The 27,995-nt window shown below is 42.4% G+C and overlaps 1 protein-coding gene across 6 annotated transcripts; it reads left to right on the plus strand.

The window, feature by feature from the left end:
* Positions 1-27,778, plus strand: slc7a14a (solute carrier family 7 member 14a). 6 transcript variants are annotated; one of them, XM_019269917.2, is made up of 11 exons: positions 1-302; positions 1,440-1,505; positions 13,072-13,640; positions 14,009-14,245; positions 16,427-16,644; positions 16,734-16,880; positions 19,809-20,017; positions 20,113-20,260; positions 21,120-21,615; positions 21,708-21,944; positions 22,569-27,778. In XM_019269917.2, the coding sequence occupies exons 3-11, from the start codon at positions 13,334-13,336 to the stop codon at positions 22,865-22,867; spliced, it is 2,298 nt and encodes a 765-aa protein (XP_019125462.2). In that variant the 5' UTR covers positions 1-302; positions 1,440-1,505; positions 13,072-13,333; the 3' UTR covers positions 22,868-27,778. The 6 variants fall into 6 exon arrangements, with proteins under 6 accessions (XP_019125462.2, XP_019125464.2, XP_019125461.2 ...); XM_019269919.2 differs by having other exon boundaries at positions 1-298; XM_019269918.2 differs by lacking the exon at positions 1-302 and adding an exon at positions 477-543.
* The last annotated feature ends 217 nt before the right edge of the window (positions 27,779-27,995 follow it).

Below are 27,995 nucleotides of genomic sequence, written 5' to 3' on the forward strand. Positions count from 1 at the left end.
GGCGTCCGGTCAGCTCGGTGTCTCCTGGCCGGTATCGAGGGCGACCAGGAAACAAACCGGATGAATAATACCGGCCGTGTCGGCGGTCACATGTCGTGCAGCGGGCTCCTGAATGATTTAAAGCTTTTTACATCATCAGCCTCACCCTCCCACCTCCTCCTCCTCCTCCTCCTCCTCCTCCTCTCCTCCTCCCCCCCGCACTGGCTCCCGCTGATGCACCGCGCAGCCCGGAGATGCTGCTGCTGATGCTGGTGACCGACTGCAGCATCCGACATGGGCATCCTTTAATCCGGCCACAGTGAGTGTGAGTGTTTTTTCTTTTTTCTCCACCACTTTTTCTCTCTCTTTCCTCCTTCTCATCGTGTCGTTATCTCTAACTAGATCAACCCCCCACACCGCTGCTCCCCTTCTCAAGTGACTCCCATCTCACTCCCCCTTCCTCCTCCTCCCTTTTTTTTGTTGTCTTCCTTTGTGCAGTTTCTCTCTCTCTCTCTTCCATGAGCGATGGCGCATAACGCGGCGCGGATACAGAGCTGATGTTTGGTGAGTGGATGGATGGATGGGTGGAGGGGGGGGGAAAAAACAAACAGTCCCTTCCTTGCATGTGCAACTCACCTTTAACGGTGTGCGTGAGAAAAGGGAAAGGGGGGAAGAGACTGAGTTTAGGGCGGGTGTCGCTTCGTCCCACGGGATTAGAGCTGCAGCAGGCTCCGTGTGGAGGGTCGAGAAGAGTACAGGAAGACACAGAGGGGCGGCTGACAGAGGGTGGGACGTTTAATTAAGTGTTTTTATTATTATTTTGCAGGTGAGAGCATGTGTGTGTTATTGCTTATATGGGCTGTGTTTAGGTGTGAGAGTGGAAAGATGCCATATGAAACTATGCTAAGGAGGGAAGGAGGGGACAGAGAGAGCTTTCCCATGCTGTAATAGTGTTGAAATACAGAGATTCAGGCTTTCTGTGCTGCTGTCAGTCCTAATGCTACTTTAAGTGGGCATGGTATGAAACATGATCACATACAGGCTCAAAGCTGTTTGTAAGGGGGCCGAATCTGTATCTAATGTGCAGAAAGATTCTGATTTATCACAGTCTATCTATCTATCTATCTATCTATCTATCTATCTATCTATCTATCTATCTATCTATCTATCTATCTATCTATCTATCTATCTATCTACAGTGAGGCAACGTCCTGTGCCGCTGGATGCATGTATGTGTGTATGTGTGAGGACAAGAGCACTCAGACACTGAAAGCCTCAAGCTTTGGAACTGGGCTAATCCCTAATGACATGGCCAGATCTCTCTTTCCCTCTATCTATCTATTTCCCTGCTTCCCCCTCACCACCACCACCACCACCACCACCTCCTTAATTCTTTTTTTTTCTTTCCTCCTCCCTCATACTCGGTTGTGGTGACGTGCTGTCCGTGGTGCTGAAAACAGTCGTCAGCAAGGGGCCAGCTTGCAAATATCGTTGGAGCTCGACGGGCCCTGTCAGCAGCTCAACAGGTGCCTATTACTTTTATTATGAGAGGCAGCTGCACAGAAACGGAGAAAGCCGCTTTTCATTTGATCACTGATTGATTTGTGTGTTACACAACACAAAGAATATGACAAAATAAGTGGTAGGTTTTAAACCGCAATAGGCAATTCAGGCCCTTGGCTGACAAAATTAGAGCTTTTTCTCGTGCTGGGTCATTGATATATTCATGATTAAGTATATAAAACGACACAATATGCGCATGAACTGTGCTTTAGTTTAGACATGAACTAGAATAGTTCATGTGAAAACAATGAATGAAAGGACAAAAACCATCATCATCATCATGGTGATTAGGATGATGACGATAATACGTAGAACCAGAAAATTATATAATACATTTTGCAACTGCGGTTTGTCTTCCTGCATATCCCTCACACACACTTGCACACACATGCACACCCACACCCACAGAGCACCCCCAAGACATCCAGGACTCATCTTCAGAGGACTTCAGAGTCACATGTAGGGCCACACCACTGAAGCAGCCTGAGGTGCACTGCCTTGAATTTTTGGTTTGTTTCACACTGAACAACATTAATATTTCATGAAGCTCTCGCCAGCGACTATAAACTAGTCCAAGATTTACTCTTGTTCGGCGGCTTCTTGCCCTGTCACTTCCCTTTTTTTGCCTCTGCCATTATGTTCATAGAGGGTGCTGAGCCCGGTTACAATGCCCACTTGCCCAGTTTCGCCTTTGCCTCCTGTAAGCAATCCCCTCCTCTCCTGGTCCAAAATGCCTTTTGGTACAAACATTTAACACTCACAGTCCTGGCTGACAAACTGAGTTAACATTAGCTAACAGCGGCTACAGTCCGTCAGGAAACTTTGTGAACTGAGGTCGAGGCGGAGCAGTTGGATGACATCAGAGGGGAAGCCAGAAAACATTTTTTTCATAAAATATGATCCGGTTTCAACAAAATCAGTGAAATGTGTGACTTGGTGCTGTAAAGTATTTCTTGTGGGTGATTGCACCTCAAGGACAAAGTTAGTAAGATGTGTGAAACGTGCACTGTTCTGAGGGGAATACGAGGCAAGCAGGCATATATTTATCTGTTTTTTTATGTTTATGTGACAAACATCTAAGCAAATAGTTGCTTATTTACACATCTAGCAACATTATCACTCATTTCGAGTTGTGTTTCTGGTCACCTGTTGACTGTAAGTCTAATATTCAAATCTTTTTTTTTATCTCTTTAGTTATTAACTATTCCTGGGGAAATATTCTGGCTGTTTAGCCGCTAAATGTTTTATTTTCCTCATCAGCTGGTTTCTAACTATGTCTGCTTGCTTGGTGCTGAGCAGGCAGCAAAAAAAAAAAAAACAGCTGCCCGCTGCGGCCTGATAATGTTGCTATGAGAGCAGCGAGCTTGATCCAAAACATTAAAGTTGCAGGACGACAGCTGAACAATGAGATGAAACCCCTTAGAAAACTCTGTAAGATTTCAGGTGGTAACTCTCTGCAGGTTCATTACAACAGGCATGACATTTCACATTGTCATTTGATATTATACAAATATGGATTTTAGCTGCTTTAAGCCATGAGCCAAAATAGAGAAATACAGAAATGGAGAAAGCTCAAAATAAACAGAGCAAGTGTGTAGCTGCAGGCTTTATGAAACGCTACTGCTCTCACATTCGTCTTTATTAAGGGAAATAGATTCCGAGCGAAAGCTCACGTACGTGTCTGTGTGTGTGTGTGTAATGCAGGACAGACACCGGAGATAACGGAAGATATGTAGGAGCGTATTTAGAAGAATTTCTTTATGTTTAGTGATGTCATTGCTAAACTCTTACTGTAAATTATAGGTGTGACTCATGCAGCAGAAACACACACACACACACACACAAACATAATCCTTTATATTTATGAATGGCTGACTGGCCCCCACCAACCTTTTCTAAATCAGATGCTGCTCTGCACTGACGTCAGTGAACCTGCATGCGCATAAAGGCTAATATAATCAGAATCTCTCTCTGTCTTTCTCTCTCTCTCCATCACACACACACACACACACACACACGTACACTGTGGCTCTTTGTCTCTCACACACACACACACACACCTCTGGTTATTGGCTCAACAGGTACTAAAGCGAGAGAAAAGAGAAGGAGAGACAAAGGGAAGAGACAGACAGATAGATAGAAAGAGAGACAGAGCGACTGGATGGCTCGTGTGTGGGAGGTGGATGGCCTTGATCATTAACATTACAGTGTAATCGGATCTCTGTTATAAATTTGCGTCTGTTCTTTTTTCCCTATGGGTACATCAGTGGGTTCAGATATATGTGATCTCTTGCAATTTTGAGCTCATCTCTAAGCAAGATGCAGCAAACCTCACTGTACTATACTGATAGAAAGCTGAGAGCTGTCACTTTTTGAACTGGTGTGTCCAAGCCAGAGCAAAATCTTTCCACACAGCAGCAACAAATACCTGCAATTTCAGTTCCTTCTCTTGCCTTCCACCGCATGAATGAAAAACCTGTGCCCATTGATGCGTTTGCCGCTTTCGAGACCAACAACTATGAGTTTGACTGTGGTAAAACATTGAAAAAGAGCAGATAGCAGAGACTTTCTGTCGGATTGACGAATGCGTTCAATCATTTTGCAAAGTAGGACAAAGTAGTTCCAATCTGTGAAGCTAACTGATTGCACGCCTCTAAGGCTTTGCCACAATTATCCCCCTGTAATAACCCTCGTTCCCCTCGTTTCAGTGCTGCCCTCAGTTTGATGTGATCTTCAAAAAAAGAAGAAGAAAAAAAAGACAGCTACAGTCTTTTGCCTCTTCACCTCCTCTGAGGAAACTTTAAGAGATAGCCCCCATTGAATATAGTAATTATAGAGTCATATTGAACCAGCCTTCCAGGCATGTGGTATTTAACGTAGGTCTTTCAAGGTGTCTTCCAGGAGTTAAACTGAAGTTTAGAAATTCAAACTGTGTGCTAATGATGAATAGTCATTAATATGACAGGAGAAAATAAAATTAGACCAGCATTATCCTTATCTGCGAGATGACTGTGAAACTTGATCATTAGTTAAAAGCTCATAATAACATTGTTTCTTCCAAAGCACTGTGGCATCATGCAAACCCGCAGCTTTCATCGCGTAAATGAGGTTTTCCCTTCCACAAAAAAAAATCTTTATGCTCTCATTCATAAAAAAAAAAAGACAAGGTACGTCACACAAGATGTACATTTCGGATTGTCGTTAAAACACGGAGCTCAGGTAGATTTATTCATTTCGTTGCCATGGTAAAGCACCCCAATGCCAGCCTCCGAGAAGAGAACATAAGCCAGTCAGAGAGCAATACACTTGAGAATGTGGAGAAGGTGGAATCAATGAAACAAAAAGAGGCCACCAACCTGTCAGCTGTAGTGCACACAACAGGTGCTACACACTCATTTGCTGGCCAACAGTGTGAGCTGACAAACAACTCCCTGCACTGCAAGAGAAAGAGTGGGAGGACTGAGATGGAGAAAGTGCAGAGGTTAGAGAGACAGATACGGTATGTGTATAAAGGTCTAGGATGGATGTTTCTTTCTGGAGACAGATGGACGGGCAGTGATGGATAGTAAACATAAGAAATGTTGACGTTGCATTGGTGTGGTGATACTGTATATAAAGCTCTCACAGATACTACAGAAGGACAATGCCGCCTGCAGCAGGGACGGGGATTAGCAATCGATAGAGACAACACTGTGGGAGGAAACTGTTTACTGGCAACCACTGGATATGTTTCTTTTCTCCATTATCTCCGAGCATCACCAATATCTCATGGTATTGTAGTTCCTGGTGGAAGAATGAGTCAGGAGGATACAGTAGGTTTATCAAGACAGCCTCTTTTTTTTTTTTTTTTGGAGCTTTAGGGCCACATAGACAGAAATGTCATCGATACGGCTGGTTAGCCAGGGAGCCAAAGGGAGTGACACCGTTGTTTTTTTTGTTTTATTTATCTTGCAGTCTGAAGCCAGACACAGTGTGCTTTAAGCTTCAGGCTCCCACTGCTCTGCATTAGGACAAGATAGATGGAGATGAGGCAGGCCAAATTGTGAGTAAACCTGGGCTGGCTGACAGGTCAGTCATGCAGAGCAATTTGTCTGCAAGCCTGGCACCGGCGTTACAGTTTCCACCTTGGAAACTTTTGACAGATAGGCATGACACACCTTATGGACAGAAGACAGCAATATTTCTTCTTTGTGTTCACTCTTATCGCTGTGCTACAAATCTAGAGAGATGGTTCTCGAACTTCCAGTGATGCCTTTGGCATATTATTCCAGGCCTGGTATCCTTGATTTATTAAACAACAACCTAGTCACTTAAATGCGACTGCTGACATGTTGAGAACATAAGTTGCACTTAAAATTTGATGTTTTCCTCTTCCTTTACTGCATTTTAGGAATTATTGCATTTGTGCACATCAACATGTTTGAGCTTAATGGTTCAAAGTGGGAAGTGAATCAGAATCATCAGCATGCCAGAATACGAGCCAGTCGCTCATTAAACGAGTAAACTGGTCAGACAGCCATCCGAGTGGAGCAGAGGGACATCCCTGTTTATATTTGTCTACTACCAGTTCCAATAGTGTCGATCAACACATTCAGCAAGTCATTTATTTGTCTCAACCAAATGTTACTTTGGACCTATTTTTCTATATATAAGTATCATCTGCTGGCTGGCACATTGATTATTTACACTGCGTAGTCTCTCTTTTAACATATTCCATGTTCCAAAGCCACATCGTCTGCTAGGATTTTCTTATTTTTGGCTTGTGTTGTATTTTTCTCACAGGTCTTGGAGGCAAGAAAAACGAATGAATGAGGATTTATTTTGAATATTTCAACAGCATGGCGGGTGATTCTTTTCCACGACCTGATGGTTTAACTCCTACAGTATTAACATGATATAACATGGTCAAAGCTTCTCTACACCTTAGCACAGGGCAGCCCAAGACATTACTCAACATATGCATAACTCTATTGCATTAACTTCTATGATGTTACAATATATATGAAACAGGATTTAAACAGACACACTAATGAGACATAGAGTAAATGAAAGTTATACAAAGTCATCATTTCCTGTTTTAATGGCATCATCGCTTTACAACGTCCTTTACTTGTTGTCCTGTTTGGTTCCTCCACCTGTCAGTGGATTAGTGGTTATAGATAAGCAGAATATTAAATAAGTACATGTGATTCAGCAGTCCCTAGAGATGAAATCTTAAAGGGTACAGAACACACCACGATTCTAGTGTGTTCCATGTACTACCGTCTGATTTAATTAGCAGCTTCAATAACCTCTACAGAAAAGAAGTTCAATACTTTGGATCTCTGTGAAATAAGCCTATTTATCTAAGCGCCTGTCAGTCAATAAACCAATCACAGCTCTCCAGAGGAACATGGGGTGGGCGTTCAATCAATTACTGTAATCACTGTTTTCTTTGCCTTTGCACATAAAGAGGGCATACCGGCATGATGCGCACCCAAAACTCAAACTCGAACTCTAAATCAAAACTCTATCGTCAAATTAGCAGCCGAGTCAGGCAGTGAAAGTGAAATCACCGTTCTTATTTTAAAAAAATCAGTGTCTGAACAGTTTAGCTCAGACAGGGATAGGTGAAGCGTGACTTGATGAGTCAGGAGACGGAAATCAGGCTGGCAGGCGGCAATTTCACTTTTGTGTCAAATGAGGAATCATATTCATTAGACTTGTCAGATAGAGACACTGTGACCAGACAGCCGAGGCACAGAATCAGTCAGACAGAGAAAAATGAATTCAGAACTCCACAACAGCCAATTAATGCTGATATCTGTAAGAGTCCTCAACCGGATGTAATTTTTTTTCTGCATTGTAAATTTGCTTTTTTTTTTTTAAGAAATTAGATTTAAGTCTTAAGTTGATGAGTCATATTTCATTCCCCTTTCTTTCTCTAACAATTACCACTAAGGGGTATAGAAAAAGAAGCTGTGATTAAATGGACATGGATATACTATTAGTCACATTGATTGATAGCAATGGATTATTGTACTCAAGTTGTTGGACTGTAGACTGCATGGTGCTCTAAGCACTGCCGTGGAGGCCGGCCTCATAAATCTTAACACCGAGAGGCACTTTTGCAAGAGCCGTGCACACAAACATGAATTATGCACGTTCATTTTTCACACGTCTTATATATACATTGTCAAAAATATCTAATCTACCTAAAATCTGCAACACTGAGGCAGAGTAGGGGATAGGGTGAAAACTCTTCTAAGTGAGACAAATTTCCCTGACTCAGGTATTCTCCTGAACGACGGATGATTTAGCTCCTTCCTGTTCTGTCTGTGACCCATCCGAAAGGTTGCCAGGGCCACTTGCCAGATTCGGTTTATGTAAAGGGCAGGGCCACGCGCTGCAGGCCTGGTTGCCAGGTTGGTTTGGAGTGAATCAGAAGAGCTCTCAGCCTTATTAAGCCAATGCAGCTCTTGCTGTAAAGGCAGTGAGAGCTCAATCGAGGTTATTCATCCAGTAATTCAGACGCAGGCGGGGGGAGGACACCGAGACAGACTTAGTCACGGCTGGTTAGACACAAGGATGGCTGTTCTGACAGCCCTCTTATCTGGAGAGGAAACACACTAATGTTAAGATGCTAGAGGTGGTGGCGATGATTATAATGACAGGGATTCAACTATTGATCTTTAAACGGCAGCTCTCCGGCAGAGCAGATAATGGACTTGTTTAGTGCTATGATATTGAAAAAAATAGCTCGTTTGAAATTCTATTAGACTACGCGTCGATGTGAAACCGGGCCGCTATGAACGCAACAGCAGCGCATGGCTCGCACACTGGGAGATGGCACAAATCTTTCTCTAACACACAGCTCTGCTTCTTTTTTTGCCGTGTGATTTATTCTTTTAATGCTGTTTTGTGCACATACACGCTCATATTTCCTTTCTGCTCTAATGAAAACACAAAAGCCGTATGAATAATTCCATGGCTGGATGTTTAAATAAATCTAAAATGTATTGCCTGCACCCACACGATATTAAATAATTCAGTATTTCACGTCGCTACTGGCACTTTAGTTTGCTCTACGCCCCATACGAAGGCTCAGACGAACAGCATTGTGTCTGCGTCTCTGTTGTCAGAGATGGGGGGTGGGGAATACGTTTAATTGTCCGATTTATTTTGTGAGAATATGGTGACTGTGTCGCTGTGCACCGTGCATCCATTTCAGGCAGCGAACGTGGTCAGCTGCAACAAGAGAAGGTCAAGCTTAATGAGAGAGTTTGACTTCTGGGGGAAATATGTTAATTTGATTTACTGCAAAGAGTTAGATGAGGAAATGGATGCACTTCTCCATTTATCTGGAGCCAGGACTAGAAGCCAGGAGAAGCAGCTAACCTGGCTTGCACACCTGTAAAGCCAAGCAAAATATGAAATACCCGTATGCAGCTTGTGTTGTCTTTTATAGTGATACCACTTTAGCCTTACCTGCCCAGACTGGGTGGCATAACTTGCATAGGTCAAATGAAAACACAACAATTGATTTTGCTGTAACTATATCTTCCAAAAGCCCAACAAACAAATTGCTGAGTGTTACCTTGATACGTCCCGGGTCACGGCAAGAATCAAAAACTTTGGACAAAGTCTGCTTCTAAGCTGCATGCAAAGCTAAGTTAATTGCCTCCTGGCTCCAGTTCCAAAGTGGAATTGATCTTTTAATCTAACTGTTGGCAACAGCGCAGAGCGTATTTTCCAAAATGTTTGAAGTATAATTAAAAGCCTGTCTGCTGTCTCCAGCCTCTGCAATATTACTGTAAACCAGGGAGCACACTGTCTTCAGTTTACAGTGCAAAGTCTGCACAAATCTCTCTTTTTTAATTATTTCATTAAGAGGAAATTAGAAATGTTTAATCAGCGGCTTCATGATCTGAATTGAATTTCACACAGTGACAGAATGTAATGGCCTTTTTAAAATTCAGTAACTGAAGTAGGTCATGAGTAATGATCTTAAAAATACATTACAGAAAATGAAAGGAATGAAAATCCTTCCTTGTCTTACCTTTCCACTAAAGTTCATAGAGATTCTGATCACCAACTAAACAAAAAGATTTGAACTTACCTTTAGGTCAGATTGTTGCAGCTTTATGCGCTATGGGCGGAGGGAAAGTGGGTGGTGGTGGTGGAGCAGGGGAATTAAATGGAAAGCCCTCTGAGGGTCTATCTCACCAAGAACGATACTCACAGTAGGATGGTGGTGGGGATTCCCGTAACTATGGGGCAAGTGCTGATCAACGAGGGCATGTTGAACGACTATTGAAGCGCAGCATATAATTTAGAAACACGTCACAGTTTTCTGCCCAGATGAGAATAATGAAAGTGCACTTCACTCGGCACGAGTGCAGGATGGTTATTTTTGCAGAAGCAGACTTTCGTTTACTGAATTCTCTTGTAAGATGCTACTAATTTGCATTCCTCCAGCAATGGAAGCATCCTCTCTGCTGCGATGCTGAAGCCGTCATTATCTACAACGGCTTTTGAAATGAAAGAGGTTATGTTTCCCGAATAATTTCCAGTTTGCTGGTTAGTGCTGATGTTTTATCAGTGTCAGAATCCAGAAATTGCACTCAAATGTTTGCCTTCATGAAGATCATTTCTAGATTACTCTGGTGTGTGGAGTGCACATCCTCTGGAAGACGCTGTGTGCCTTCAGGGAATAGTTTTCCGTTTCCCTTTCTGTCAACGTAGTTAGGAGAAACCATGATGTTATTAACGATGTGCAAGACTCAACTCAGCCACATTCCTGCAGCTCAGCGGACAATGCATCCATCCATGTACTTGAATCAGCGTTTGTCTGGGTCTATTTTACGTCACGCCTTCGTCAGTTTCTTCACTGTGCTGGGTCTATTTTACGTCACGCCTTCGTCAGTTTCTTCACTGTGAAGTAAATCGTGAAATTTCATTGCAGTTAGGGCTGCTCTATTATGGAAAAAATCAATATCACGACTATTTTGGTCAATATTGAAATCACGATTATTCAAACGATTCATTTTGACTTTCACAATGCATGAGGGGTTGCATATCTTTAGCTAAGAAATATCCAATGGCAGCTGTTAGGCCCCGTTTACACGTAGACATTTCCCTTCGTTTGTACCGATCTTTTACATGCAAACGGTGAATTCGCCTCTGAAAACGAATCGAGTTTTAGGCAGCTGATGCACCAAAAGTGTGACCAACGTTTACCTTTTGCTATGACGATGATCATGAAAGCAAGCCGCCCACAGGCTTGGCGTAGTTATGATGGCGCTCCATGGCGTATTTATGCGGGTTGATGTAAACGAAAACTTTTTTGAAAACGATGCTATGTGCACGATGTTATTTTGGAAAACGGAGGGAGGGAAATATTAAAGAATGTGTCTGTGATCGATGACTGAGTTTGCGTTGACGTCTTGCTGGTTGTGGCACTGGCTTTGTCTTTTTGTTTCTTTATTAATTGGTCGTGAGTGACTTTAGTACAGTGAGTATGGGCTATCCTGTTAGTCAGCGGGGCCACGTGAAATGGAATGTATTGCGCATGCGCATCTCTCAGAAATTGTGTAATGAAAAGTGGAAACTAAATCGTTTAAACTCGATTATATGATTTTTTGACATCGTTTGACAACAAAATGGAAATCGTGATCAAAATTCGATTAATTGCACAGCCCTAATTGCAGTATAATCTGGGTACCCGTGTTTGAGTCTTGTGATGGGTTAAGAGCCTCTGTCACATCTGACAACTCAACATGACACATACATTAAATCACCTTTTGAGCTTTTTCTACCTCTCCACATGCTCGCACTCCCACCGAGTGCAGCGACAATAGCAGCCTTGGTGCACTCTGGTTAAACAGCTGGGTAATTGCAGCCATCATTTGTGTGAGTGGCTCATATTATAGCTTAGAGGCAATGCGGGCGCGCTGCATGCGAGTGTGTTTGTTTAGTAACTTGCGCTTGTTTAAAGTGGATGAATGGTGAGTGTTAGTTCATTGCTGTTAAGAGAGAGAGAAAGAGGTAGACCGTGCTACAATTGATGCCTATAATAGCTCTGTCTCTTTTGAACAGCATCTCTTATCCCGCTGTTATTCTCATGACATCAGAGACACTGTTGAAAAGCCGTGGAAAAGTATAACAAAGCCTCTGCAGCTTGAACATATTCTACGATTGTTAAAACACAATGCATCATTGTTGGATTTATTCGGCACTTGAAAAACCTCCACATTTGAACCGTTCGTATTCAGCTGCACGTTTCTGTTCACCAGCGCACTGCCCACGTGTTTCCGACACACAAAGCATTCTTGGTTTGTTAATTTACTATAATTTGAAGGTGAGGATATATTTTCTAAACACGAATAAACATTTTTCGTCCTTTTACACTGTGTAATTCTGAAGAAGTATCCAGATTCTTTATTTAAATAAAAGAAAGAAAAAAACAATGAAACAAGTCTAAAGAGTAAAATCCTGTGTTTGGAATTTTACTTGATTAAAAATGCAGTAGATGTATCAGCTAAATGTACCAAAAAGATCATAAGATTAATTAATTATCTATTAATTATACTAACTACGTTATAATGAATTACTTATTACACTTATATAAATTTTACACTACTTCTAATTAAGGTATAGAAGACTTTGTATACTATGGGTTAATGTAATAAGACATAGTATAAGATGATTTTTTTTTAAGTAACTCTGTACATTTAAGGCTGTTAATTTAATAATAATGACATGGATAAATTATAGATTTATTTAAATAATCTAGTTTTTCCATCTGAGGAAAACTACCAGTGCAGTTTTTTTCTATTTCAATTTAATTTATGGACAAAGTAAATTTTTGATTTTATTTTGGCCTATTTGTTATTTTTTAAAGAGCAACTTACCAATTTTCTTTCTCATCATTAGTCCCAAGTTTGTTTTGGTATGAGACAAAATACCAGGTGATTATTTTTAAACTTTTTAAAGACTAATCAGTTGCAATTTATTTTTTACTAGTTTTATTTTACACATTTCCTATTACCATTTACATATTAGTCGAATGGATACAGTACAGTACCTCTCTACATGTCTGCAATCTGCAACATGAGCAGGGCATGAGTCATGGCAATCACATTGTAATGCCAACTCCTGAATGAACTTATGACAGCCCTTTGCATGTGCTCAAAGAAGGTTTGGTAAGCGTTATATAAGTGTGTACATATGATTACACATATAAGTGCTCTCTCTGCCACTTATAAACAAAAAAAAAAGAAAAAAGATTTAGCATCACTAATGAGCTTGGCTACTATAGTAACAGCACTACAGGGAGAGGACTGCTAATTAGCTGCTTCCTCATGCAGGTATACGCTTGGTTTGTGGTCGAATGTATAATGACTCTCCACCGCTGGGCTCCCGAGTCTCGGTGTGTGTGTATTCGAAAATAAGCCTTATGTCAGAAGAACAATTGGAGGCAATGTGCTGTGAAATGCTGCAAAAGTAATCATGCATCATCATAATCACGCCACCTTTTGTTTTTTTCAGATAACTTTCTCTCTCGCCATGTGGAGAACAACTAAGATGGCATTCCAGTAAACCAGGACGAGAGAATCGAGGCAAGACGCAGCAAGACAAAGTCCGATCTTTTGAATCTTCCATCATCCGGATAACTGAACTCTTCTTACACAGTGCTGTGCGTGATTGCTTTCACAAGAAAACAGTAAAAACTCCAAGAGAAAAGCATCAAAGAGAGAACTGTGAATATCTTCCCTTGGACTGTGACCTTTGACCTTTCGGGCCCCTCAGTATGAGCAGTCTGGTAGGGAAGCTGGACCCTCGGAGGGTACAATGGGCCTCGGCATGGAACACCTTTGCGTCCCGCGTCCTGAGGACCAAACCTGTGGAGTCCATGTTGGATTCGGCCATGACGGGCACCAGTTCACATGGAACCAGGCTGGCTCGGGTGTTATCCACAGTGGACCTGGTGTCGCTGGGTGTGGGCAGCTGCGTCGGGACAGGGATGTATGTCGTCTCGGGGCTGGTCGCCAAGGAGATGGCTGGTCCGGGGGTGATTGTGTCCTTCATTATTGCTGCTGTGGCCTCCATACTGTCAGGTGAGACCGGAGCAAATTACTTTTCTCCGCGGTTAAACACTCTTTTATCAGCTCTCACTTTTTCACATATACGCACAGACACTCCGGGCTGACTATATCACACTATAGGCCACACTATGAAGGTTACTGTCATTCTTATCACCATGACAGCGATATGATTTATACGAAGAGCCTTTTAATAACCATGCAGTTAGAACAAGGGCAAAGACATTATATAGGTGAAGCTATCATTTGAAAGGCACTCAAGGGACATCTTAATACTACCTTAATGCTCCTATCAATACCTTCAAGTCAGCCTTTCACTCGGATGATGATAGAGTCATATCACTGATATGTGTGTATGAATATGTGTCTTCTCCGTCCCACAGGAGTGTGTTATGCAGAGTTTGGCGTGCGCGTGCCTAAGACCACAGGCTCAGCCTACACATACAGCTACGTGACCGTGGGCGAGTGTGTGGCGTTTTTCATCGGCTGGAACTTAATCCTGGAGTATCTGATCGGGACGGCGGCGGGCGCGTCGGCTCTCAGCAGCATGGCGGACTCGCTGGCCAATCACAGCATCAGCAACTTTATGATTTCGCACATCGGGACGCTCAACGGCTTGGGTGAGTGTGGAAGGACGCGTGCCCGGGGCAGCTGTAGGTTTACTTAAGAGGAAAAATATGATTTTTGACTGCTTCTGGTTTTGAAACTTGAGTTATTATATGTTTTAGTTTCAGGATTTAGGTAAAATCTGAGATTTGTAGGCATTGCTGGTATCAGTGATGGAGCAATAATAGTCTTTTATTTTACAATCTACAGCTCTCAGCTGTCAGCTGCAGTCTATCGTCACTGTTTTCGCATGTGTCATATAAGGATTGCTTTAAAAAGTATAAACAAACATTCATCCGACTGACCTCTGGAGAGAAATGATTCCTCTCACCCACCCACATCCTCCACAAGAGGGTCAGTGTCCACTGTTTGTGTGGGCGTACTTAAACGTCCGACACTTTGCACTGTTGTGGTTTGAACCTGAGTTCTTCTGGGTTGAATGTACCCAAAGAAGCAGCTTTAATAAACTCCATATTTCCTGTCTGTCAGCATTGTTGCAGTAATGTTTGTAATGCTTTGTCCTCCCTGTCATGAATTTCATGGCTTTGAGTGACACTGGCTCAATGGGCTACTGTATTTGAAGGACGGCGCATATTAATAATAATCATGATTTTAAAAAATGAAAGCAACACCATCTGGGAAATCGTCCAACTTATTAGAGTTTTTCCAGGGAAACATCCAAGCAATGTTTCATTATTTATCTTGGAAATCATGACATTGTGGAAATAACACATCCATATCTTGGATTTCTAAACGATCCATGCAACACAGTTTCCCAGGTCATAAACCGTACCGTGATGGGGAACGTCTGCCAATCTGAGGTAATGCTATATCTGATGTGTGTGCCAGCAGTGTCTATCTGGTTGACACCGCCCTGACAGTCTCTTCCTGTTGGACACCGACAAAGCTGCTGGTTGTGGTCACATGATAACCAACATGGCCAGCTGTTCCGCAACATAATGGAAAGTTAATATTTCCCTTTCCTGCTGGAGAAAAACAGCTGTTTCTCCACACCACTGGGAAAGGGTGGAATTTAGCTCCAAATAAGTCTCATTAGTTTCTGTGTGGGGGTGCCTGACCACCCATGTGTATTTTTGAAGAATGAGTTCCTGTCCATGTTGGGTTGGGCTAAATAGTAATTACTGATAAATTTGTTTTACTGTGCACTCGATGTGAATGAATAGTTTTGTTGATATTGCAAGTGTATTTCCAATTTTGGTCTGGCTAAAAAAGAAATTCTAAGAAAGTCCCTTGATGATGACTTTGTTATCATCCATGTGTCCTTGATAAAGTCTAGCTTACTTAGTGTTCCCAAAGCTTTCATTTCAGGGCCTTTCTCTGTGAGAGAGACAAAGGGTAAATATTATTTGAAATTTTCAGATTGTTTTTGTGTTTGTAAAAATGGCGACATTTGATATGGAGGCGTTGACCAACCCGTCGCTCGATCAAATTGATGATTTGGCACAGATTGCTCTCCACTTTGGTCTCCCTTACTCGAAGCAATTAGTAAAAAAAAAAGAGCTAAAGTTAGTCAGGAAGCTGGTGGAAATGGGAGTCCTGTGTCTGAGGAGGGCGCGCTCAGTGACGAGGGTGACCCGAAGTCTGAGGTTGAACCTCAGGGTGCTGTAGCTGCTGGAAGAGGAGAGACAGGGGCAGGTTGTGCGGCCAAAGACGCCGTTCACCCTGCCTCGTTATGATCCTCTCTCCTCAGTTAGCTCGGGGTCTAGAGACGAGGCAAGGGTGCGAGTACGTATTGCCCGTCTCCAATTAGAGGCCCAAGAAAGACAAGCACAGCTGCAACTAAACCATCTCCAAGATAATCGAGCAGCTACATTTGCTGAGGAAAGCCACGAAATGTGGTTGAAAGCCATGGAAACGAGTTAGATCATGTGTTGAAATTTCTGGTGTCAAACAATTAATTAGTTTAAACTCTGATAATCAATTATTGTTTATCAGGCAAAGGGTTTGCCAAACATTTGCTGGTTCCAGCTCCTTATTTCTGATTTTTATCATTTAAAATTGAACATCTGTGGGTTTGGGAATATTGGTCAGACAAAACAAAATGTTTTAAGATGTCACCTTGGACTCTTGGATTTTTTACAGTTTTATCTAAAGGTTACTGGTTCTTACTTGAGGCCCTGTCCATAGATCTGTTGATTTACCCAGTCTGTGCTAACCCTGACCCTCTCCTTTAGGTAAAGGGGAGCAGTCGTACCCAGACCTGTTGGCGCTGCTGATAGCGCTGCTGGTGACGGTGATAGTCGCTTTGGGAGTGAAGAACTCTGTCGGCTTCAACAACGTGCTGAACGTCATCAACCTCGTAGTGTGGGTGTTCATGATGATCGCCGGGCTTTTCTTCGTCAACGGGGAGAACTGGGACGAGGGGAGGTTCCTGCCCTTCGGCTGGTCAGGGGTATGCACACGCAATTAAGCCGTTAAATGAAATATGAAGGTCAGAAAGCTCCCTGTATGTAACATCTTGCTTTTTCTTGCTTGTTCCAGGTGATGCAGGGAGCAGCCACCTGTTTCTACGCCTTTATTGGATTTGACATCATCGCTACAACCGGAGAAGAGGCCAAGAGTCCCAACACCTCGATCCCCTATGCCATCACGGCCTCACTCATCACCTGCCTCACCGCCTACGTCTCTGTGAGTTACCTCGCAGACTGCATAAATACACAAACACCAACTATAAATACCAATTTTTTTGCCCTTTATTAGCATTCTGGACGCAATGTCAAACATTAATCTCGTTAATCAAAGTTTCATTACAGCAACGAAACAGTTTTTATGGCTGTTTTGATTGTTTTTTGGCCTGCACAGTGTAGTTATGAGGGGAGATAATGACTTGGCTCACTGTGTATAATTTCACACATAAATATGATCACATTGATTGTGGGAAGACAATAGGCTATAATCACAGTTTCTGTCTCACACCCACATAGTCTTGAACAAAGCAAAGCGATATAATCGCCGAGTTCAGTTCAGGTTTTGTTTATTCTATTCATTCTCCTTTGTGACATGATCTTTAATTTCAATTTTTAGTAAAGGCAAATTTCGCTTCTTTATTATTTATTATTTTTTTGTGCGTCGCCTTTGAGTTCTTATCGCCTTACTTGTGAATACAAGACTGAGAGTGTTGCCCCAGATTTTGAGACGTGTCTGACAGACAGACGGAAAGCTCCAAACATCAAGACGCTTCTCCCTGCACTCCAACCGCGTGGGTGTGTTTCTAATCTCTGATCTTTACGTATTCAGCTTGCACAGCCTACCAGATTTCTGACACTTTGACACGTTTGTTCTGGATGCTTGTTGCTATGGGTACTGCTCAACAGCCTATCAGGAAGGAGAATTTTTTTCGGCATCGCCCGGGGCCAAAGATTGCATTAAAACTCAGCAACTTCTCTTTGAATACCCTCTTTCTCTCGCTCTCTGTCTCCAATGTTCTTCAAATCAATTTTTTTCCTCAGCTTCTTTTAATCGCCACCTTTCGTCCAATCAGGATCCTCTAGCTGGAGAGAGTACAAGAACCAGGATGTTAAATAATTAAGCACATTTTGGAGTCATCCAAAACTCATAATTACTAGGGTCCTTCCTTCAGTTCTTCCCCTGTTTTTCCATGTTCAGTTTCCTCCATGCTTTTTCTGCAAGTGGGCGTTGGTGCATATTCGCTAAAGAAGGCAGTGAGGGAGAGAATCGTGTTGGCTGATGTTTTTGGAAAGCCCTAAATCCCGGTGAGGAGTCACATGAATGTGCAAACTAAAAACTAGCTGACGTGGGCACTGTAGGATACAGGGAGCTTTTTGTTCTCTCAAACAAACACCTTTAACAAGGATTTGTCGTAGAATTTCCTCAAGATTAGTGTAGTCACCCCTCGACAGGTTCATGCACACTGTAAAGGAGCCAGTGCCCATATCGGATGAAGGGTCAAAGGGCAGCAGGCTACTAAAGGGAAACCGATCTCTCTATCTTCCCCTCTGTGAGGGTTAGTCTTTTTTATTATTCCTCTCTTTCTGCAATCTGTTCGTGCAGATCCCTCTCTTTTCGCAGCACACTATCTGTGACAGATGGCCCTGCAGGATTTCACACGTCAGACGCGAGGATGAAAATCATGCACGCGCACACACACACACACACACACACACACACACACACACACACAGCGTGACTAATGAACATTTTGCCTGGGATGAGATGTGACGCGTGCCCAACACGCTAGCTGTGCAAAGCTAGGCTGTGAGAATGTAGCTTAACACTATATATTTATAGAAAGGAGAAACAGTGTCACCACAAGGGCCGTTTAGTAGCTGTTCTGGAGCTTTTGATCATATGACATGATCTTCATCAGCAGATAGAGTTTGCACAGTTGTCATGGATTTGTAGATGTTCATATTTTTGTTACGCGCACCTCTCATCGGCATTGGCTTCAAATCTGCATTTCAAATTTGCTGATCTTGGAAATCAAACCTAAATGGAACCTCAGTAAGGTCTATTTAGTAGCTGCTCTGGAGCTTTCAGTCATATCACATCATGTTCTTTAACTTTTCTTTTGAAATGCACACAATACACAAGAAATGGTGACTAATGCCCTGTGCTGGAGTCTTATATATTACTATTGGAAAAAACAAAATCAGAAACTATCAGATTTTTACACATATTAGCTTCAGATAACACATAACACACTCAACATAAATTGTAAGAGCCACAATGACAGTCTTATGAGTGTTTAACAGTTGTAAATGTCAATTTTTAAGGAAGAACCCTTGAATAAGGAAGACTGGATTCAAAGTTTCAAAGTTTAAGTTGAATTTATTATTATTGTACAAGAAGGAGCGTTTAACAGTGCAACATACAAAAGGGGTTACAGAGGAAAGGCTCCCTGAGGAGCCTTATCAGTTGGTTCTTATACATTTTTTCAAATGGGCTGTCTCAGACACCTCCCTCACTGATGAGTCTGCTCAACAATCAACATTATGTATCAAAATGACACTTCTCAGACCTGTTTCTCACGTCCTTGTCTCTCCTGTCCTTGAACTACTGATATCTCTCCCCGCCATCCTCAGCAAAACACAGTCCAAATAAGGGAAGTGCACGAGACATGCAAAAAAACAAAACAGGAAACACACATTATATGATCAAAACATCTGAACCCCCCAGTATAAATCCTAATTTTTAAAACAGTAAAATGTTTGAAATGCTCCTTTAGGTTGATTGTTAGTGATGTCACAACCACTTAAACATCAGATATTGTTAAGCAGCCTAAGGAGCAACGCAGTTTTTTGAGGGTTTGTTTAAGATTTTTTAAGACTTTTAAAGTTTTTTGAAAAGAGTTACTTTGTCGGAAGATTCATTACCAGTCAAGCTTATTGCCGATGGTTTGCTTAATAGTGGCGGTAAAGAGGATTATTGGACCGCTACATAAATATTTAATTATTTAACTTTGAAAATGAAAGGAAAGAGAACATTTGTTGACTATTTACTCAATAGAATTTTAGAAATCTTTTATGAAACTTTTTTTTCCCTTTTTTAAAATTAATTAACAAACTCTCTATCTCTATTAAACTATCTTCCATCCAGGTTTCTGTGATCCTGACCCTGATGGTACCGTACAATGAGATCGACGCAGACGCCCCGCTCATGGAGATGTTCGCCGTGCATGGCTGTATGTTCGCAAAGTATATTGTGGCGGTGGGGTCCATAGCTGGGCTCACCGTTTCCCTCCTGGGATCACTGTTCCCCATGCCCAGGGTCATCTATGCCATGGCGGGGGACGGCCTCCTGTTTAAGTTAGTCCACACAGTCATTCAGTTTCACTTTTCAAATTTTTTATGACGCGTGCAGCTGAGTCTCAATCTACTCGTTTTTTTGTGTGTGTGTTCAGGTTCCTGGCCAATGTGTCTTCCTACACAGAGACCCCCGCTGTTGCTTGTGTGGTGTCAGGCTTTCTGGCTGCCCTGCTGTCCCTCCTGGTCAGCCTCAGAGACCTCATAGAGATGATGTCCATAGGAACCCTGCTGGCCTATACCCTGGTAAGTGGTGAATAATGATGGTGGACACATTCATATAGACCATATGGATACTTGCAGGGTGCAGCTGACTCGCTATATTTAGCTCGCTTTTTAACAGAGATTTATTCTCTTATTGTATAAGCTGTTGACATACTGTAATATCCCAAGCTGTCATGAAGCATTCCCCCTGTTTCAAATGGTCAAATTTAATGATATCAGCCAGGACAGAACCTTTCTGTTGTGGGGAAATAAGTCAGCAGTATGAATTAATACAGCAACAATACACTGCAATCTTTAGGAACCAGTTGTATATGCGTGTTTTGTGCTTAGCCCTATGATTTCCTACTTAATCTGAGAGACTTACAGTATGTCGATGTTTCTTTGTGTGTGCAAATGACAGATTTGGCTCCGCTATTTGAAGAAGCCCTCAATTATTGTGCACAACAACAGGGATTTGCTGATAAAAAAACTAATCCCTCCGACACATGAATCATACAGAATTATAGCTGTAAACATACATAAAAAGAGGCTCTCTGCAAAAGAGAGGCTTAACATATAAACGGCTGGTTGTGGTGAGCATTGTTGGCATTTCTCTCAAGAGAGATCAATGAACGGCTGGTACTGATGCATGAATGAAATGCTGATAACCAACCAGAACTCAAGTCAGTGCACCATATCATCCCTGTCCAATGAAAACCCAAATCTAGATCACAAGATGACCTAAAACACTGTGATAAGACACGTTTAGCACCAGAAATGAAACTGATAGATAGATATTAGATATGTGGTTTTGATAGGAGATACAGTAGACATAAAGTAGAATCAGTAGTTTGAGGTCAAGTCAAGAGAAACAACTAATTGTTCACTTCCCGGTCTGTAGGTGAGCCTGTGCGTCCTCCTGTTGCGTTACCAACCCGAAGGCGAGATCCACGGCTTTGTGAACTTCCTCTCTGAGGAGCAGAGCAACAAGAGGAAGGAAGGCGTTCTGGCCGAGTGTGAGAAAGACGCCTGTTCACCCACCAGTGAAGTGGATGAGTACGGAGGTCCGGCCACTAACACCTGCGGAGCCAAAAACCTGCCGTCGCTGGGCGACAACGAGATGCTGATAGGCAAACCGGATAAAAACGCCTACACTGCCAGTCACCCAAACTACGGCACAGTGGATATGACCACCGGCATCGAAGCAGAAGAGTCGGAGGGTGGGATGTCCCGGCGGTTGAAGAAGCTCATCGGACCACGATACTACACGTTGAGGATCCGATTGGGTCTCCCGGGAAAGATGGACAGGCCAACTCCGACCACGGGGAAAACTGTCACCGTGTGCGTGCTGCTTCTTTTCATCATCATCTTCGCTTTCTGCTCCTTCATCATCTTCGGTGAGAAGTCAATTCAGACAGGAATTCTTTTTTTGTATTTATTGTATAACCATAAATTCATTATTTTCTTTTCTTGGTCCTTCTCATTCCAGGATCGAGCAGTATCGGGGAGGGTCGCTGGTGGGCTTTGCTGCTATTAATCTTCTTCATCATCTTCATTGCCCTGCTCATCATCATCATCCTCCAGCAGCCAGAGAACCCTAAACGGCTGCCCTACATGGCACCCTGCGTGCCCTTTGTACCCGCTTCGGCCATGCTGGTCAACATCTACCTCATGCTTAAGCTGTCAGCCATCACCTGGATACGATTTTCAATCTGGTGCTTTGTGGGTAAGATAGTTTTGTTTGTCTTTTTATCCAGAGATTTTAAGACAGGATGTAATTTTTGTCGTCCTGGACAGATGGGAAGTGAGCGTGTTTAGATCTTAAAAAATGTTTCACCCTTATCTGATCTTAAACAATGGAGTGATACATTTCATTACTCTTGAGATGACCCATTTTTATTGGCTCAGTCAGCCAGTTAAATCTAGTTACTCGGTCTGTTTGTTATTTCATGGAAGGACGGGGAAGTCTCATCTCACTTTTATTTCCTGCCTCAGTTGTATCTATCTGTACATCTGTATTGTATGCGTGTGTGTGGGTGTGTGCATGTACTTGTGTGTGTAATTGCTCTTTGCCCTGTCACTTCTTTGGAGTTTTACCGCTTATGTAAAGACAGAAATATGCAGATGGGCGTCCAGCAGAGCTGTTTTTTGTTAGCACACAAACACTGGTGTGTTTTTTGTTATTTCACTGTGAGTAGGATTGCTGCATTCTGACTCACTCAGGGTGGGATGAATTGTTGATTTGTTTTGAGCTCTTAAAAATAAGGCTGCAACACACTATCTGTTTTTTGTTTCCATGTGCTGTTATGCACATGCATATTTATTCCTATTTGTCCGTGCGTTCATTCAGGTGTGCTCATCTACTTTGGCTACGGCATGTGGAACAGTACGCTGGAGATCACGGCCAGAGAGAATGAGGTGCACGCCTCCACCTACCAGCGCTACGATCAAGGCGTGGACGAGGGCTTCTGCGGCTTCGACGACGATTTCTACCCACCTACCACTGATACCTGGGGCGCACCAGAGGGGGGATCGGGGCTCAGCCCGCCCTCCGAGGTGAAACCCGAAAGTGACGGAACGCCATCGAAAGGTGGAGGCAGGACCATTGCCAATCACGGCCTCGCGGAGGAGGATCCGATGGATTTCTGAAGGGACTGACTCTGTGTTACCCTGAATGTACTGCCTTGTCTGCTGCCTGGGGAGAGGGAAGGGAACAGTAGCGTGAGTGATTGTGGGTGTGTGTGCGTGTGTGTGTGTGTGTGTGTGCATGCCTGCATGTGTGTATTTGTTTGTGTGTCTAACCCTTGGGCTAGATAGTTTCTAACCTTTTATTCACCTTACTCCAACATCAGGCTGGGCTCCTCAGCCCACACAAGTGGGCGTCAAGGTCATGAGTTTTGTCACAGTCACTTGTTATTCACTTACTGGAGTTCACATCCCACACAAAAGAAAAGATAGAAAAGTGTGAACGTAGCAAGAGATAAAACACAGCGCGTCTCCCTTTGCTGTGAGCCACGGCACATTCTGTACCGAGCTATGTGGGGTGTTAATGTGTCAGAATTTACGGGATACAGGAGAGGACAGGGAGATGAGTGAGAGACAGATGAATCAGCACCTCTCTTCCTGTTTTAACATAGACTGACAGGAAAGTTAGATGACAGCATGCCAAGCCCGAGCTATTTCCTACATACAGTTCTGATTTTCTCAGCTCGTTTTTTATGAGAGGGAAAACGGCTACACAAAAAAAACACCCCAAAAACTTTCTTAAAAATCCCCAAAAAACTGCTTTCTGTCCGTCTTCAAATATTCCTCCTCTGACCCCTTTAACATCTAGCCCAAGGGATTTAGAACAGGATTGGGAAAGAGGGTGTTGTTGATGTTTTCTGTGACAGATAGTACTTGGACTTTGCTTGCAATAGTGCCTTCATCTACTGTATGTGTATGTGAGTTATTACTGACTACGTCTGTTTTCTACTTTAATTTTGCCTGTGTGTGTCTGAGGGTGTACGTGCAATCAAACTTACCTTTTACATTGATTCTCATGTCTGTGTATGTAGATATAAAGTGTGTTCTTCTGGTTGTTTTACTGTGTGTACGCGTGCGTGCGTGTGTGTGTGTGTGTGTGTGCACGTGTAGGTATTTGTTTCGTTTTGTTCTTCCCTACTCCTTGCCCCAGCATGAAGCTCGAAAAATCGATCCACCGGTAAACAAAAGCAGCTCATGGTGCAATATAACACATGCTTGTCAGCTCATTGGTGTACCTAACAAGAGGAGAGAGTGACCGAGAGAGAGAGAGACAGAGAACACGTTGAATTCTCATTAACGCTTTTTATTGTGATCACTGTCCGATTTTCTGTTCAGTCTTTTATGTCTGCTTGTCTTTCCGTCGATGCAGATCTCGCTGTTTACCCGAGTTGAGGAGGGATACGTTTTCAGTTCATTCGATTCGGGAAATGGATTCGCGTCATATCTTTTCACAGAATTAGGGAGCGTATAAAGATACAATTGATTTTTTTCTCTTTACAGCAGGTAGGGTAGTTTGATCTTATTGGGGGAGACTTTTATTTATTTCTCGACCCAGATTTATGTTTTATTTTCCTAAGGAGAAAAGGTTTACAGTACTCCATCCAGCCTGTTTTAGGTAGCAATGATGAATCAAGTTCTACCAATACTGTTCGAGATATTGGGAAGGGAGGGGAAAGGAAACACTAGAAGAAGGATTGTGTTGTAAATCAGAGTTTTAGTTTTACATTAAGTGAACTGAAATCTAATCCCTCCTCGTCCATCTCTCTCTCTTTCTTCTCCACATTTTCTTTCCACTCTCTACTTCCACCGCTCATTTGCTCTTCCAGCCCAACTCTTCCTTCCATCTTTTTGCCGCCTCACACAGCTCTTTGATATTCATCATGCCTTGTGAGCATGGGGGAGTTGCCACTCTCACGAGCGATAGAGCCAGGATTGGTTTTCAGTCAGGATTTGAAGCAGTCCGTCCGTCCAATCCGTTCGTGGCCTGACAATCCATTAGCTCCTGTTTCACCTCAGGGTGTCTGCTCTCACTCTTCTGACTCTAACGTGTCACCAGAGCATTTACTCTCCTCCCCACGCTTCTGCTTCAAACCCAAGCTCAAACTGGTGTGAGTGAACCTCCTCTTCAGTTTTGTTTTTTATGCATGTAGCTAGTGTCGAAGTCCCACTCTTTACATGTTACCTACACTGTTGCTGCACCTCGAAAGAGACATTGTGAAAATCAATCAAATCAAATTATGGTCCCGTAGAGTGAGAGTGTGTAGGACTTGCACGCTAATGCTGCCAAGGTTAGGTGTTTGATTTCATACTAAGAATGTATGCACTCATGGCACTGTAATGGATTCTGGCATACACCAAAAAGCATACCTGTTACGTTATTATGTTGAGGGTGGGGGCACTTCTACAATAGCTGCTGCTGTATTGCCCCGATTGTCCTCCTGGTACCTTTTCCTCTTGCCCCCTTGTTGCTGCATCTGTCCCTTCCAGGGAAGCCTTATTTGTCTAATGCACTAAATCTAAGGATGCCACGCTAAACCCCCCCACCCTACCTCTGCTCCTCCCGCATCTATCCGCACTCCAAAAAAAAAAAGAAAAAGAAAAAAAAGTTTCCTTTATTTAGTAATGGATCTTTTATTGTCGTCCAGTGAAATTAGTCTGATACCCATCACGAAAAACAGCCCCACATCCCGAGAAATTACGCTCATATTGGACTATTCTGCAGGTTGCCAGTGCAGCGGGTGGTGTATTGTAGTTTTTGTAGTGCAGGGAAGTCCAACCAATGAGGTCATGGCTTTTCTGGAAATTTGGGTGATATAATGACCTTTTACATTGCGCAAAGTGTGTATTTTACAAGCTGAGTCCAGTATTTCTAAATTTAGTCTACTAAAGTTTTACTATTTATATCCCAACAAAAAAAAAAAAAAATATTCAGTATTTTCCCACCAAAAGTGTACCTCCTTACTTTCTTTTTGAGGTTTTGGGGGACTTTTGGTATTTTTAAAATCAGTTTTGTTACCTTTTTATTAAAACCATAATTGTGATCTTTTCCCAAGTCAGCCAACTCGCATGGAGGACGGGATTATAAGGCTCTGACCTCCTAATTCTCCATAGGTTAACTACTAAACTACTAAACAGTGCACAGCAGGGAGATGGGAGTGATGATGACACCATTGAAAATTGTTGCCATTGAACGTAATCTGTGGTTTTTGCAGAATTGTCCAATATCAAGGTTCTGTCTGGTGATAGGGATGGAAAAAAAAAAAACCCAGCACATTCTGAAACATTTGCACACAAAACTATTACTATTCAGCCAGAATACCTTCCCCATTCAGATCACCTCCAAGCTCAGCCAAAAAAAAAAAAATCCAACTGCTTTGCATTCATAGCTCAGCCAAAACAAGACGGTGAATTCAGGCGTCGCCATGCCTCCGACACTGGACTGTACAGTCGACTTATTATATTATCTGCTCTGTGCGTATGCATACGAATGTGTGAGTGCATGTACAATACGTGTGTGTGCGTGTGCGTGCGTGTGTGTGTGTGTGTGGTCTACGCCTGCGCCTCAATGTGACCGTCTGGTGAATGTGTAGCATGCTCTCATGCACGAGGCCCAGACTGTAAATGTTGTACTTGCATGTGGTGACTGATCGCAACGAGACATAATAGAACACTAACCAAAACCCCCAAACGCAGGCTTGGTTCTTATACCTGGAAATGTTGTACCCGTTCTATTTAACAACTCAATGTCATGTTTAAAGAAAGAAGAAATCCATTCTATGAGCTAAAAGAAGATATTTCTAAACACATACAGTGATCTTCTAACCAGGTATGGGAACCAGGGCTCCGTTTGGAAAGGAAATAGAACATGTAGCAAACACGCGGGTGTGGGACGACTCTTCCCCACATCCTCCCTCAAACACTTACAGAATGCCTACTACTTCCTGTATATCCCTCTTCTCGTCCACAACCTCTGCAAGCCAAAGTCCACGATGTTCGTTTACTTTTCACAAACAGGAAACTGTAGTTTCTTTAAAGTGAACAATTTAAATACAACAGAGCTAATGGGTTTTTTTTTCTCGGAGGTCTTGCTAATAAGCTACCAGTGTCCGTTTATCACGAGAAAAATCTTTTTTTTTTCTTTCTCATGGTGACTTTAGTCGAAAGTGCAATGATCATTTTTAGAATCCTAGTCGCTAAGTATTTCATTGAAAGACTGAAAGTATTAGTCTAGACTCCGTTGACTACAGCAGATCTGTCTGTCCAATACGGACAAGACACAGTGGAAAAAGTACAACATTGAATGAGGAGCGAAACTAAAAGACGAGTATTTTTCTACAGCTGTCTCCCATCCACAGGTCCTCCTGGGGTAGGTGTGCACAACAGAGCCGGGTGGAGTTATCGGCCTTCCACTTTCTGTGTTTTTGTTTAATCACAAGGAGGCCTGGGAGAAACTGCTCAAAAAAAATAATATATTTTTAACAATCGTAGTCTCTCTAGAACGATAAAGCTCATTTATAAACCTCTATCCTTTCCTTTGAAGGGATTCTGAAATGGTTGCTCTGGACGTCAGTAGGACCGTAGAAGGTTTAAGAGTAGCAGTACTACAGAAAAAAAAAAAAAACATGCAGAAACTATTTTATTACAATTCTATAAAGGGTAAACTACAAGCATCAACAAATATTGCCACTATTGCTTTTAAAGTCAGCGACTATTTGTTTATTTTGTCTCGGAGAAGGCGTGCCATGTTCTTCCTGTGCTCTGTGTTAGCTGTGGCCAAGTGTCCAGTCAGTGTGTGTCGGACTTGTTGAGATTGGCTTCTCTCGCAAAACAACTAGATATTCCTTTTTTTCTCTTCTGTATATTTTGGCACAAAGCTGTATAATGTAGTTGTTTTTTATGTTGTTGTTGTTGTTGTTTTTTTTAATGGTTTCTTCCATATGTGTGGTTCTTTTGCTCCTGGGTGCACTGTTTTTGCTGAGTTGTTGATATTGCTTCCATGCAACAATGAAAGTTATTTATTGCAAATACCAAAAAGAGGCTTGCTCATTTTTTTTACTGTCTATTATAAAGAATACAATAGCTTTCATGCACATTTTAGATTAGATTATGCACAATTATATGTTATTATGCTATGCTATTATGCTTGGCTGTACAATGTATTCCACGGAGATCCAGTCAAACCATAATTTGAAACAACTAAATTTCAATGGAAGTAGATCCACTCACGGTGGCCGTGTAATTCATCTCACCA

The sequence above is a fragment of the Larimichthys crocea genome, chromosome XXIV (assembly GCF_000972845.2).
Source record: "Larimichthys crocea isolate SSNF chromosome XXIV, L_crocea_2.0, whole genome shotgun sequence".
Lineage (NCBI taxonomy): Eukaryota > Metazoa > Chordata > Actinopteri > Sciaenidae > Larimichthys > Larimichthys crocea.